General features: G+C 43.4%; 2 protein-coding genes across 2 annotated transcripts in view; one reads left to right on the top strand and one right to left on the bottom strand.

Annotated features, from left to right (window-relative positions):
- LOC310864638 (histone acetyltransferase KAT5-like) overlaps nucleotides 1-15,632 on the bottom strand; it is a 58,037-nt gene that overhangs the window by 11,108 nt on the left and 31,297 nt on the right. The window lies entirely within an intron of this gene.
- Nucleotides 14,724-15,347, top strand: LOC310871280 (kelch domain-containing protein 3-like; the record flags this gene model as incomplete). Its single annotated transcript, XM_083782765.1, has 1 exon — nucleotides 14,724-15,347. The coding sequence occupies one exon, from the start codon at nucleotides 14,724-14,726 to the stop codon at nucleotides 15,345-15,347; it is 624 nt and encodes a 207-aa protein (XP_083638891.1).

Here is a 15,632-nt window from a genome sequence, read left to right as displayed (position 1 = left end):
ATGAGACTGAACAATACAAATTAATTTACGGCTGTTATCAAAGCAAACCTGGGCTTCCATAACACCTCAACAGGGCCACTGGCTGATCACCTCCATGCCACGCCTCATTGATGAAATAATTTGTTCAAAAGTAGCCCAGACCAAGTATTAACTGTATACTTTTCAGATGGTCGACATTTCTCGTAAAATATTCTAATTCATTGAGATATTTTTTCATTTTTATGAGCTGTATGCCATAATCATCAAGATTAAAACAAGAAAAGGTTTTAAATACTTCACTTTATGCACAATGAATTGAGAAAGATTATATGAAAGTTTCACTTTTTGAATTATATTACAGAAGAAAATCAACTTTTACAAAATATTCTAATTAAGTGAGATGGAGCTGTAGTTCCCAGCAACATCTGGGCACTTTGGCTATTTAGTAATAGTATAGTTATAGTAATTATATTTGAAAACGAATGTGCATGGTACATTTATGTCTACATTAATTAGCCTCTGTGTAGTTTATCACTGTCTTCCCTGTGAGTTCCATTCAATATTATAAAATCAGTATTCATATTCAGTAGAGTTGAGCAGGAGAATGTAGAGGCTGGCAGACAGGAGGACAAGGACCGATGCACGCAGCTAACGGCTACTAGGCTAGTAGCCACTAGCCATATAGAGAGTGCTGCTTGTTATACCAACAACGAGGCAAGCAATACACATTTGCGTTGAAAATAAATCCTTCACAGTATCACTGCACTAAGCTAATTTAAAGGAAACCCTCTGACTGTTCTGGCCTGGGTAGAGGGAAATATGAACGCATTTAGGCTCTCTCTGTCAGCAGCGCAGGAGCAGTGGAGCACCGTGCTCTCTCTCTGAGCGCAGAGAGTGGGGAGTGGGAGGGGCGAGCGCGCACACCACTAGCTTCTTAAAGAGACAGGCTGCATTTTCACCGATTTGGCCATCATATCGCTACACTATACACATACTCCCGTCTCCCCCTTAAATATATTTTTTTGCTAATCTGCGCTGATCTCATAAAAGACCTATGAAATCCTCAGGACGGAAATCCGTCCCCAGGACGGAGAACTTTAAGCCCTGTGCTATGGCTATGGGTTTCTTAGAGTTATTGCACTCCTTTGATTTTATCCAACATGTTGTTGGGCCTACACATAAACATGGGCACACTCTGGACCTGGTGATTTCTAGAGGGCTGAACATCACTGTGGAAAGGACTATTGAAAGGCCTGAGCTATCAGACCACTTTCTGCTGTGTTTTAATATGACTGTCTCTGATCTAGAGAAAAACATCACTGAATATAACATAAAAAAGCGTTTTTTAAGCTCTTCTGCAGCCGACGAGTTCTCTCGTCACCTGGGGCCCCCCCTGCCCGATACTCCCCCAGTGAATGATATGGTTCAAATTTTTAATCTTAAACTAGAGTCAGCTCTTGATATAGTGGCTCCTTTGAAAACAAAAAAGAAACATAACACCAGAGTAACACCCTGGATAAATGAGCTTTCACGCTCACTGAAGCAAGAATGTCGAAGAGCTGAGCGAGCTTGGAGAAAAAACAAACTCACCATCCACCTAGAGATTCTTAAAAAGTCAACAGTCGCCTATAACAAAGCCTTGCGTCTAGCAAGGCAGGCATATTTCTCTGGCATTATTAATGAGAACAAGAAAAATGCTAGAGTCCTATTCTCTACCATTGATCGACTTTTAAACCCCCCCCCCAGTCCTACAAGCAGTCATTCCGGCCTCTAAAGCTAAGTGTAATGAGTTTGCATGCTTTTTTGACAACAAAATTTCAAACATTAGAGCTGATATTATGAATGGTGCTGCTGCTAGCGCAAACCTTCAAACAGCAGCTAATGGTCCCAGGGTAGATCTCTCCAGGGGGAGCCTATCATCGTTCTGCGCAATTGAGGAAGACGAACTCCGCAAAACTATATCACAGATGACATCATCCTCCTGTTCATTAGATACAATTCCCACCAACTTTCTCAAAGAAGTCTTAGACAGTGTGATTGGAGATATCCTAAAAATTGTAAACAGCTCTCTACAATCAGGCGTCTTCCCAGACTCACTGAAGACTGCTGTAGTTAAGCCCCTTCTCAAGAAACACAATCTTGATCCCTCTGTTTTGGGTAACTATCGACCCATTTCAAATCTACCCTTTCTGGGCAAGGTTTTAGAAAAATGCATCTTTCATCAATTGGATGTGTTTCTACAGAACAATAATGTGCACAACAAATTCCAATCTGGCTTTAGGAAAGGTCACAGCACAGAAACAGCACTTGTAAAAGTAATGAATGATCTTAGGGTGTCTGCTGACAAGAAACATGTATCCGTTCTCTTACTTCTAGATCTAACGGCTGCATTTGACACGATTGATCACTCAATTTTAATACAGCGTCTGGAGCACTGGATAGGCCTGTCTGGTACGGCCCTGTCCTGGTTTTCCTCCTACCTATCAAACAGAAGTTACTTTGTCAATCTAGCCGAGTTTGACTCAGACAAACACGACATCAGTTCTGGTATTCCACAGGGCTCGATTCTTGGCCCTCTGCTTTTCTCCTTGTACATACTGCCATTGGGCGAACTCATTGCCAATCACGGAGTCAATTTTCATTTCTATGCTGATGATCAGGGCTCCAGCGTGCGACCTATTAGGTCGCATATGCGACTTAATTTCTTATGGTGATACTTAAAATGTAATGAGGTCGCACCGGTGATACTTGGAAATGTGCGAAAAAAAGAAAGAAAAACGATCTGTTTATTTATTTATTTTTACTCCGTCTCAACACTGAGGCACGGGCGCCGGGCGGCTATTAGTAGTGCGATAATAAAGTATTACTTTCTTTTGGCTCAATCGAATCCCCTCTCTTTCTCTCTCTCTCTGCCTGCCTGCAAAGTCAACGCAAAGACGATAATTGCGCAAACAGGCGCAGGGCGACCTGCCGCGGTACAAACGGGACGAACCGAGGAGAATATATATTCAGGTCTGAACGCAGTTTATCCGACACAAATTAACTAATCTTTCTCAGCTGTAGGCCTACAATTTCACTGGAGCGCAGCGCGCATATCTACCAACCTGTAACTGCATGATGATAAGTCATGATCTACACAGACAGCCGACTCCCGACCATAGACTGTAAGCTCCCGACCCAAACAATGAGTGAGGAGGTAAACTTGTTGTTTGATTAAACATATAATGTGCCACGAAAAATAGCTTCCAAAGCTTGTTATGTTTGCATCGAGGAGGTAGCCTGTGTCCATACATGATGATCGGCCAACAAAATACATTAATCTCCCTCCCAGTGAGTGAAGAGCACTGATGCCTGATTTATTCTTCGTCGTACTAAGTGTGTGCTGAAAATAGCTGATCTACAAGCTCACAACGCGTCGCGTCCGCGACATGTTGTGAGCTTGTAGATCAGCTATTTTCAGCACGCGGAGTTATGCAGGCTCTGAGAGCATTTAGAAACTTTTGCCTTCACAATAAAAGGCCAACTTCACAAGTTGGCCAACTTGGCCCATGAAGACAAGGAAAAGGATTAAGAATTCGGTGGCATTTCACAAAAGCTTTTTTCCAAAATGTAAAAATATTATAATAAGGAATTAATTTGGATAATGGTAATGGGATATTGTACAAATTGTCACTTTATTAATCCCAAAGGTTTGGACTGCATTTCATTTTCAACACAAAACCTTAAACTGACTTTCTGTGTGTGGAATATAAATATTGCCTTTATTGACTGAGTGACTTTGTGTTGGGTTCAAACCATCTACAGTGTTTTGAAGTGTAACCAGGTAGGTTGCTGTTTTTCACACAGTGACCTTTGTAGGGGGTTTTATTATTCAAACCTTTAATGGTGGAAACCACTACAAAAATAAATGGCGCCCGATGTGGGGGCATGATAAGATCATGTAATAATACCACGAAAAAAATGGTGCTACCTAATTTCTGGTGGCGCTACCAAATGAAAAGGTAGGTGGCACCAGTGCTACCTGTGAAAAGGTTAGTCTGGAGCCCTGCTGATGATACCCAATTATATCGATCTGTGGCTCCAGATGATCCCTGTGCTTTAGACCCGCTGCTTACCTGTCTGTCTAGCATCAAATGTTGGATGAGTGAGAACTTTCTCAAGCTAAATGAGGACAAGACAGAAGTTCTCATAATCGGCTCTAGTGAGCAGAAAGAATCAATATTAAGCAGACTTGGCAACCTGACTGTAGACAGTAACAGTACAGTAAAGAACCTGGGGGTTATTATTGATTCCGAATTGAATTTTAATTCACACATTAATCATGTTACCAAGATTGCCTTTTTTCACCTTAGAAATATTGCACGAATCAGAGCCTATGTGTCCTTGGACGATGCAAAAACGCTAATCCACGCCTTTGTTTTTTCTCGGCTTGATTACTGCAATGCACTTTTTTCAGGACTGCCTAAGAAAACAACTGACAGATTACAACTTGTCCAAAATGCAGCAGCCAGAGTTTTAACTAGAACTAAGATGAGAGAACATATTACTCCAGTTTTGGCATCACTGCACTGGCTTCCGGTTGTTTTTAGGATTTATTTTAAAATTATTTTACTTGTCTATAAAGCCCTCAATGGTCTCGCACCTTCCTACCTACATGACTGCCTGCCTAAATATGTCCCAAACCACCCGCTAAGGTCTTCCACTGCTGGCCTGCTCGCTTTGCCTAAAAAAATGGCAACTAAAAAATACGGGGAAGCAGCTTTTTGCTTCTACGGGCCATCGGCATGGAACAAGCTCCCACTGTACCTTCGTCAGGCAGCCTCTGTAGACATTTTTAAAGCTCAGCTCAAGACCCACTTCTACAACATTGCTTTTAAGTGATCTTATATTTTTTGTTATTCATGTCCTCACTGTATTGCATTACTGCTTGTTTTTTAATGTCGTTGCCTTGCTTTTCTTTTATTCTCCATTGTTCTGTAAAGCACTTTGAGCTGCATTTGATGTCATGAAAGGTGCTATACAAATAAAGTTTTATTATTATTATTATTATTACCAACAGCCAATAGGAACTGGCAGCCATGACAACCAACAGCCAATAGGAAAAATAAAATAAAAACAAATTGGAAAATATGTTTTCTGTAGAATTGAGCAAAAACAGGAGTGGGCCCATAAAGGACATAGCAGGGGCTAGGAGAGGACATAGGAGCACATAGGGGCGACTGTGGCTCCAGAGGTAGAGCAGGTCGTCCAATGATCCTATGGCCCCTGGCAGACATGCTAACGCTGCTTTCAGCTTTTCTCCATAGATTGGTTTTCTCTCTGCGCGGTAGAGGGAGGAGGAGGTACCTACGGTAGCTCGGCAGCCTGCAGGCGAGTGCGAGAGAGATTTACCGTAAATGCCCTAGTTAAAAGGGAAAACGATTTTCGATCATCATTTTTTTAAATCGTCCAAATCGAAAAATCGCGATTTCGATTAAAATTCGATTAATCGTGCAGCCCAAGTATGATGATATGATTGACAAACATTTCAGTAAGTGATTTTAGTAAGTGTATGAAAGTAGAAAAATAGAAAAGTTTTAAAAACGCAATAGACAAAGTAGTGTGTTAACACCCATTGGCTCCAAGGCCAAACAAATAAGGTCCCCCTAATTTTTGGGACAATAATATAGTATCCAAAATCTAACGGTTTAAAAAAATCTTTGAAAAACCACAGAAAGCTTAACAGAAAACGTCACACGTAGGCCTGACATCATGTCTACGTCACACGTAGGCCCGCTAACCTATATAAGTGCTGACCCACACAGTAGGACTGCATTCCTTCAGGTCATTCATTCAAGGTATTCAGGACTGCATTATTTTACCGGGAGAAACCTATAAACTGTGTGAAATGCTTCGTTGGACGGTGCACCTAAAAGGGCTTCCAGAGTATGATGCTGCTGTAGCAGTGGACCACAAAGTGTACTGCTTTAAAGGAGACTCCAAGCGTCGGACTGAAGTGCATGTCTTCAACACACTGTCTTTATGCTGGACCAAGTTTCCCCCAGAGACACCTGGAAGAGGACAACGCCCCCTAGAGGTTCACCCCATGAACACCAGCAGCACAGCTGTGCTGATCGACCCTTTCATCTACATCTGCACATGGAACTACAGCTTGGTGCTTTATGCATTTGATGTCGACGACCACAGAATGCTCAGACCCAAGGTTTCTGGGACCGTTCCAGAGGAGAGGTGTTACCACTCAGCCTGTGTTGTTGGGAAGGTCATGTTTATCAATGGAGGATGGACTGGGAGTAGATTCACTAATAACATCTACAAGTTGGACACCAACACGATGGTCTGGGCTTTAATTAACCTCAGAGGAACTCCACATCCTGCTTCAGCAGGTCACTCTGCCACCATCATTGGGACAAAGATGTTTGTATTTGGGGGCTATGAGTGGAGGCAGAACTACAACACCATTAGAGTGTTTGACACAGAGACCAACATCTGGCTGGACACACCTTCTGCACAGCTTGTTCCAGAAGGACGATTTGATCATTCAGCCTTTACCTACAATGGAGAGCTGTACATATTTGGTGGCCGTGGCAGGAACCATTGCCAGACCTTAAATGATCTGTGGAAATTCAGTCCAGAGACCTTCTCCTGGAAGAAGGTTGAGCCCAAGGGGAAACACCCACATGGGATGACTATGTGCTGTTGCATGGTGGGAGATCGTATCATCCTCTTTGGAGAAGACAACAGACCAGTTGACCTGTGTGTCTTAGACTTCAGTCCTAGCCTCAAGACATTATGCAAGCTGGCAGTTATTCAGTACGGTCTGGATCAGTCTGAACTCACACACAACATCAGGTGGGAACTGGCAGCCATGACTACCAACAGCCAATAGGAACTGGCAGCCATGACAACCAACAGCCAATAGGAAAAATAAAATAAAAACAAATTGGAAAATATGTTTTCTGTAGAATCCCGGCTCCTCCTCCTGTCTACATGTCGAAGTGTCCTTGGGCAAGACACTGAACCCCAAATTGCTCCTGATATGCTGGAGCACAATAAAAAATTGTTCTATTCAAACTAGGGCTGACCCCCAAAAATCGATTAATCGATGTTCAATCGATACGCACGGGAATCGATTTTTTTATTTTGAATCGAATAGTCATTTAAAAAAAAGCGTCCACTTTTGGTCCGCGAGACGGCCCCATTTGGTCCGCGAGCCATGCTCGCGCCTCGCAGCACCGCAACGCCTCCTCCCCTCTCCCCCTCACTACTCGTGGTAACAACAAGGAAGTCAACACACACACAGCAGCCTGCACTCATGCAGCCACAAAATAAATCTAAAGTGTGGTTGCATTTTAGAATATGCAAGGAGAACAAAGAACAAGTGGTGTACAGTGTCAACTATGTGACGGAAAATCCGCGGCGAATTTCACGCATGGGACGGGGGAAAAAGCCCCTGACCTCCTGGGCTCCAGGCGCGCTAATTTGAGCCGCGGTCATCCACACTTTTTTTTTTTCGTGTTTTCACATCTGAGTTTCAATCGGAAGAGAAGCTTTGATTATAGGCTATATATTTTTTTTTTCAGAGGTAATGCCTGCGTCAGGCAGTTGACTTGTTACGGTCGGATGTTTTATTAAGCCTAATTATTTGTTCGTCACTGCTTTCATGAAGGCTGCAACAGTTGATGCTTCAATGCTTATCGTTTTAAATAAATGAGACCAATCCAAGCATGCCTTTCTCTCCGCTATTGTTTAAGGTGCGCGCCTCGCATCGCGCACCTCGCACCGCACCCCCCGAGGTGAAGAGTCGAAGATTGGAACAAATTTATATCGAAGCGTCGATCATCAAAAACGTAATCGAAGGTCAGCCCTAATTCAAACACACTCTAGTATTATCATCGTTTGAAAAGAAAAATGTTGACCGTGCCTTTCTTTCATTATGCTCGAGGCAAAGAAAAACACCTATGTCACACGGTCCCTGCAGATGTGCGGGGGAGGGGTGGGGGTGCTGTGGCAAAGAAAAACAACACTGCAAGTTGTTTTTACGGCAAAATAAACTTTGGCTTTTATATCTTTATGAGGATTTTAAGGACAGCCATGGATTACTTTGTTGGAACTCGTCTGATGGAATAACCTTTAATGACCTGGGGCTGCGTCGAGACGAGTGGAGAGTCACAACGTAGGTTAATTAATGCTCATTTATTAATCTAATAATGCTGCCCGCTGAATATACACACACACACACACATCTACACTTCATGGAGACCTGGTGGTCTGATATAAATGAAATAAATACTTTTAATGTGCTCCTGCTACAAGTAGAAAGGACAACTATAACTATCAAAATGATAATGTATTCATCTGATCTATATAAACATAGATGCCGATGGATCTCCGTTCTACACTTGTCAGTTGTCATTGATGCTTGTAGATCAGCCGTTTTGGGCGCTTTGCTCATTTTGCTGCCGTGTTGGGTCAGACTTGCTCCCGTTGCATTGAGCGTTCAGCCTAGTGTCAATTGAATGTCGTAGTACTCGTCTCAAAGTATCGGGCCGCGGTTCCGATACCGAGTACGAGTACTTTAGGCTAGTATGATGATATGATTGTTAAACATTTCAGTAAGTGATTTTAGTAAGTGTATGAAAGTAGAAAAGCTTTAAAAACGCAATAGACAAAGTAGTGTGTTAACACCCATTGGCTCCAAGGCCAAACAAATAAGGTCCCCCTAATTTTTGGGACAATAATATAGTATCCAAAATCTAAGGGTCTAAAATAATCTTTGAAAATCCACAGAAAGCTTAACAGAAAACGTCACACGTAGGCCTGACATCATGTCTACGTCACACGTAGGCCCGCTAACCTATATAAGTGCTGACCCACACAGTAGGACTGCATTCCTTCAGGTCATTCATTCAAGGTATTCAGGACTGCATTATTTTACAGAGAGAAACCTATAAACTACTGTGAGAAATGCTTCGTTGGACGGTGCACCTAAAAGGGCTTCCAGAGACACTGTATGATGCTGCTGTAGCAGTGGACCACAAAGTGTACTGCTTTAGAGGAGACTTTATCGAGTCAGAGCGTCGGACTGAAGTGCATGTCTTCAACACACTGTCCTTATGCTGGACCGAGTTGCCCCCAGAGACACATAGAAGAGGACAACGCCCCCTAGAGGTTCACCCCATGAAAACCAGCCGCACAGCTGTGCTGATCGACCCTTTCATCTACATCTGGGGGGGAGTGACTGACACATGGACCTACAGCACGGTGCTTTATGCATTTGATGTCGACGACCACAGAATGCTCACACCCAAGGTTTCTGGGACCGTTCCAGAGGAGAGGTGGGGCCACTCAGCCTGTGTTGTTGGGAAGGTCATATTTATCCATGGAGGATTCATCTGGACTACATACACTAATGACCTCTACAAGTTGGACACCACCACGATGGTCTGGGCTTTAATTAACACCAGAGGAACTCCACCTCCTGATTCAGTAGGTCACTCTGCCACCATCATTGGGACTAAGATGTTTGTATTTGGGGGCTATGGGAGGGGTCAGAACTACAACACCATCACAGTGTTTGACACACAGACCAACAGCTGGCTGGACACGCCTTCTGCACAGCTTGTTCCAGAAGGACGTTATGATCATTCAGCCTTTACCTACAATGGAGAGCTGTACATATTTGGTGGCCGTGGTGGGAACCATTGCCAGACCTTAAATGATGTGTGGAAATTCAGTCCAGAGACCTTCTCCTGGAAGAAGGTTGAGCTCAAGGGGAAACATCCACATAGGATGGAGGATATGTGCTGTTGCATGGTGGGAGATCGTATCATCCTCTTTGGAGCAGACAACAGACCAGGTGACCTGTATGTCTTAGACTTCAGTCCTAGCCTCAAGACATTATGCAAGCTGGCAGTTATTCAGTACGGTCTGGATCAGTCTGAACTCCCACACAACATCAGGTGGGAACTGGCAGCCATGACTACTACATGGTGCCTCTATGCCAATGATTAGCATTTATCGCCCGCCAAAATGCAGTAAAGCAATATTTCTAACAGAAATATCAGAACTTCTATCTATCTGCTCCACTAACTATGACAGAACTCTTATCTCAGGTGATCTTAATCTTCACCTGGATGATGCTACAGATGCTATGGCTATGGGTTTCTTAGAGTTATTGCACTCCTTTGATTTTATCCAACATGTTGTTGGGCCTACACATAAACATGGGCACACTCTGGACCTGGTGATTTCTAGAGGGCTGAACATCACTGTGGAAAGGACTATTGAAAGGCCTGAGCTATCAGACCACTTTCTGCTGTGTTTTAATATGACTGTCTCTGATCTAGAGAAAAACATCACTGAATATACCATAAAAAAGCATTTTTTAAGCTCTTCTGCAGCCGACGAGTTCTCTCGTCACCTGGGGCCCCCCCTGCCCGATACTCCCCCAGTGAATGATATGGTTCAAATTTTTAATCTTAAACTAGAGTCAGCTCTTGATATAGTGGCTCCTTTGAAAACAAAAAAGAAACATAACACCAGAGTAACACCCTGGATAAATGAGCTTTCACGCTCACTGAAGCAAGAATGTCGAAGAGCTGAGCGAGCTTGGAGAAAAAACAAACTCACCATCCACCTAGAGATTCTTAAAAAGTCAACAGTCGCCTATAACAAAGCCTTGCGTCTAGCAAGGCAGGCATATTTCTCTGGCATTATTAATGAGAACAAGAAAAATGCTAGAGTCCTATTCTCTACCATTGATCGACTTTTAAACCCCCCCCCCAGTCGTACAAGCAGTCATTCCCGGCCTCTAAAGCTAAGTGTAATGAGTTTGCATGCTTTTTTGACAACAAAATTTCAAACATTAGAGCTGATATTATGAATGGTGCTGCTGCTAGCGCAAACCTTCAAACAGCAGCTAATGGTCCCAGGGTAGATCTCTCCAGGGGGAGCCTATCATCGTTCTGCGCAATTGAGGAAGACGAACTCCGCAAAACTATATCACAGATGACATCATCCTCCTGTTCATTAGATACAATTCCCACCAACTTTCTCAAAGAAGTCTTAGACAGTGTGATTGGAGATATCCTAAAAATTGTAAACAGCTCTCTACAATCAGGCGTCTTCCCAGACTCACTGAAGACTGCTGTAGTTAAGCCCCTTCTCAAGAAACACAATCTTGATCCCTCTGTTTTGGGTAACTATCGACCCATTTCAAATCTACCCTTTCTGGGCAAGGTTTTAGAAAAATGCATCTTTCATCAATTGGATGTGTTTCTACAGAACAATAATGTGCACAACAAATTCCAATCTGGCTTTAGGAAAGGTCACAGCACAGAAACAGCACTTCACAAAGTAATGAATGATCTTAGGGTGTCTGCTGACAAGAAACATGTATCCGTTCTCTTACTTCTAGATCTAACGGCTGCATTTGACACGATTGATCACTCAATTTTAATACAGCGTCTGGAGCACTGGATAGGCCTGTCTGGTACGGCCCTGTCCTGGTTTTCCTCCTACCTATCAAACAGAAGTTACTTTGTCAATCTAGCCGAGTTTGACTCAGACAAACACGACATCAGTTCTGGTATTCCACAGGGCTCGATTCTTGGCCCTCTGCTTTTCTCCTTGTACATACTGCCATTGGGCGAACTCATTGCCAATCACGGAGTCAATTTTCATTTCTATGCTGATGATACCCAATTATATCGATCTGTGGCTCCAGATGATCCTTGTGCTTCAGACCCGCTGCTTACCTGTCTGTCTAGCATCAAATGTTGGATGAGTGAGAACTTTCTCAAGCTAAATGAGGACAAGACAGAAGTTCTCATAATCGGCTCTAGTGAGCAGAAAGAATCAATATTAAGCAGACTTGGCAACCTGACTGTAGACAGTAACAGTACAGTAAAGAACCTGGGGGTTATTATTGATTCCGAATTGAATTTTAATTCACACATTAATCATGTTACCAAGATTGCCTTTTTTCACCTTAGAAATATTGCACGAATCAGAGCCTATGTGTCCTTGGACGATGCAAAAACGCTAATCCACGCCTTTGTTTTTTCTCGGCTTGATTACTGCAATGCACTTTTTTCAGGACTGCCTAAGAAAACAACTGACAGATTACAACTTGTCCAAAATGCAGCAGCCAGAGTTTTAACTAGAACTAAGATGAGAGAACATATTACTCCAGTTTTGGCATCACTGCACTGGCTTCCGGTTGTTTTTAGGATTTATTTTAAAATTATTTTACTTGTCTATAAAGCCCTCAATGGTCTCGCACCTTCCTACCTACATGACTGCCTGCCTAAATATGTCCCAAACCACCCGCTAAGGTCTTCCACTGCTGGCCTGCTCGCTTTGCCTAAAAAAATGGCAACTAAAAAATACGGGGAAGCAGCTTTTTGCTTCTACGGGCCATCGGCATGGAACAAGCTCCCTCTGTACCTTCATCAGGCAGCCTCTGTAGACATTTTTAAAGCTCAGCTCAAGACCCACTTCTACAACATTGCTTTTAAGTGTTCTTATATTTTTTGTTATTCATGTCCTCACTGTATTGCATTACTGCTTGTTTTTTAATGTCGTTGCCTTGCTTTTCTTTTATTCTCCATTGTTCTGTAAAGCACTTTGAGCTGCATTTGATGTCATGAAAGGTGCTATACAAATAAAGTTTTATTATTATTATTATTATTATTATTACCAACAGCCAATAGGAACTGGCAGCCATGACAACCAACAGCCAATAGGAAAAATAAAATAAAAACAAATTGGAAAATATGTTTTCTGTAGAATTGAGCAAAAACAGGAGTGGGCCCATAAAGGACATAGCAGGGGCTAGGAGAGGACATAGGAGCACATAGGGGCGACTGTGGCTCCAGAGGTAGAGCAGGTCGTCCAATGATCCTATGGCCGCTGGCAGACATGCTAACGCTGCTTTCAGGTTTTCTCCATAGATTGGTTTTCTCTCTGCGCGGCAGAGGGAGGAGGAAGTACCTACGGTAGCTCGGCAGCCTGCAGGCGAGTGCGAGAGAGATTTACCGTAAATGCCCTAGTTAAAAGGGAAAACGATTTTCGATTATCATTTTTTTAAATCGTCCAAATCCAAAAATCGCGATTTCGATTAAAATTCGATTAATCAAGTATGATGATATGATTGACAAACATTTCAGTAAGTGATTTTAGTAAGTGTATGAAAGTAGAAAAATTGAAAAGTTTTAAAAACGCAATAGACAAAGTAGTGTGTTAACACCCATTGGCTCCAAGGCCAAACAAATAAGCTCCCCCTAATTTTTGGGACAATAATATAGTATCCAAAAACGGTTTAAAAAAATCTTTGAAAAACCACAGAAAGCTTAACAGAAAACGTCACACGTAGGCCTGACATCATGTCTACGTCACACGTAGGCCCGCTAACTAGGGATGTTGAAAAATGTTGAAAATCGACTCGATTATCGACTCATGCCTCCCGCGACTCAAAACGTATGAGTCGAAAAATCGTTTTTATTTGTATTATTATTTCAGTCAGTGCCGCTCGTCACATGCAAGTTAACTTTGAGCAGAGCCTGTGGCTCTGAGTTTGAGAATAGACCCCATCGTCCAAGGGTGTGTGTGTGTGTGTGTGTGTGTGTGGTGGGGGGTGGTATCTTAGCAACACTGAATGATCTGTCCCATTGGTCGTGTGCTCGTATCATGAGCCAATGGCTGCAGCTCTGAGCTTCCCAGACCCAGACCCAGGTTCACATCTCATCTACACATGCCGTAAAGTGAGCTGACAGGCTAGCCACAGGTCTGCTCTGTAATGAGCGGTGAGCGCTCTTCTCTTCTTGTGAAGAAAGCAGGACAGATCGTTGTCAAATAACCGTCATTTATACTGTATTTATTCTCCGACCCGACATTAAAATACGGAACAACGTGCGTCCCGTATGAGTTCATTACGGGGCTCGTGACAGGCTGCAGACACTTGAGAGTTGGGACTAGCGGCTAGCCGATAGCGCCGCTGCTCCTTCAGTTTCATTGTTTACAAAATAAAGTTTATTTTGTATTATTGGGATTTGATCATTGATGCGAATTCTAAACATATGGATGCAGCTGCAGAAGTTGTGTTGCTTAAAGGAATGCATAGTTGCGTTCTCCTCAACTGCTGCGCAGCAACAACAAAAATATAAAAATGGAAAAAAAAGGAAAAAAGTCGTTCGACACGTCGATTTTCGGCCTCGATTCGTCGATTGGCCAAATATGAGTCGTTTGGCATCCCTACCGCTAACCTATATAAGTGCTGACCCACACAGTAGGACTGCATTCCTTCAGGTCATTCATTCAAGGTATTCAGGACTGCATTATTTTACAGAGAGAAACCTATAAATTACTGTGAGAAATGCTTCGTTGGACGGTGCACCTAAAAGGGCTTCCATGATGCTGCTGTAGCAGTGGACCACAAAGTGTACTGCTTTAAAGGAGACTCCAAGCGTCGGACTGAAGTGCATGTCTTCAATACACTGTCTTTATGCTGGACCAAGTTGCCCCCAGAGACACCTGGAAGAGGACAACGCCCCCTAGAGGTTCACCCCATGAACACCAGCAGCACAGCTGTGCTGATCGACCCTTTCATCTACATCTTCACATGGAACTACAGCTCGGTGCTTTATGCATTTGATGTCGACGACCACAGAATGCTCAGACCCAAGGTTTCTGGGACCGTTCCAGAGGGGAGAAACGACCACTCAGCCTGTGTTGTTGGGAAGGTCATGTTTATCAATGGAGGATGGACGGGGAGTAGATTCACTAATAACATCTACAAGTTGGACACCACCACTATGGTCTGGGTTTTAATTAACCTCAGAGGAACTCCACCTCCTGCTTCAGCAGGTCACTCTGCCACCATCATTGGGACAAAGATGTTTGTATTTGGGGGCTATGAGTGGAGGCAGAACTACAACACCATTAGAGTGTTTGACACAGAGACCAACATCTGGCTGGACACACCTTCTCCACAGCTTGTTCCAGAAGGACGTTTTGATCATTCAGCCTTTACCTACAATGGAGAGCTGTACATATTTGGTGGCCGTGGCAGGAACCATTGCCAGACCTTAAATGATCTGTGGAAATTCAGTCCAGAGACCTTCTCCTGGAAGGTTGAGCCCAAGGGGAAACACCCACATGGGATGACTAAGAAGTGCTGTTGCATGGTGGGAGATCGTATCATCCTCTTTGGAGCAGACAACAGACCAGGTGACCTGTATGTCTTAGACTTCAGTCCTAGCCTCAAGACTTTATGCAAGCTGGCAGTTATTCAGTACGGTCTGGATCAGGCTGAACTCCCACACAACATCAGGTGGGAACTGGCAGCCATGACAACCAACAGCCAATAGGAACTGGCAGCCATGACAACCAACAGCCAATAGGAAAAATAAAATAAAAACAAATTGGAAAATATGTTTTCTGTAGAATTGAGCAAAAACAGGAGTGGGCCCATAAAGGACATAGCAGGGGCTAGGAGAGGACATAGGAGCACATAGGGGCGACTGTGGCTCCAGAGGTAGAGCAGGTCGTCCAATGATCCTATGGCCCCTGGCAGACATGCTAACGCTGCTTTCAGCTTTTCTCCATAGATTGGTTTTCTCTCTGCGCGGCAGAGGGAGGAGGAGGTACCTACG

This window comes from Protomyctophum parallelum (genome assembly GCF_964188405.1).
Source record: "Protomyctophum parallelum genome assembly, chromosome: 1".
Lineage (NCBI taxonomy): Eukaryota > Metazoa > Chordata > Actinopteri > Myctophiformes > Myctophidae > Protomyctophum > Protomyctophum parallelum.
The sequence above is the reverse complement of the archived record's forward strand: the minus strand, read 5'-3'. Positions and strand labels throughout refer to the sequence as shown.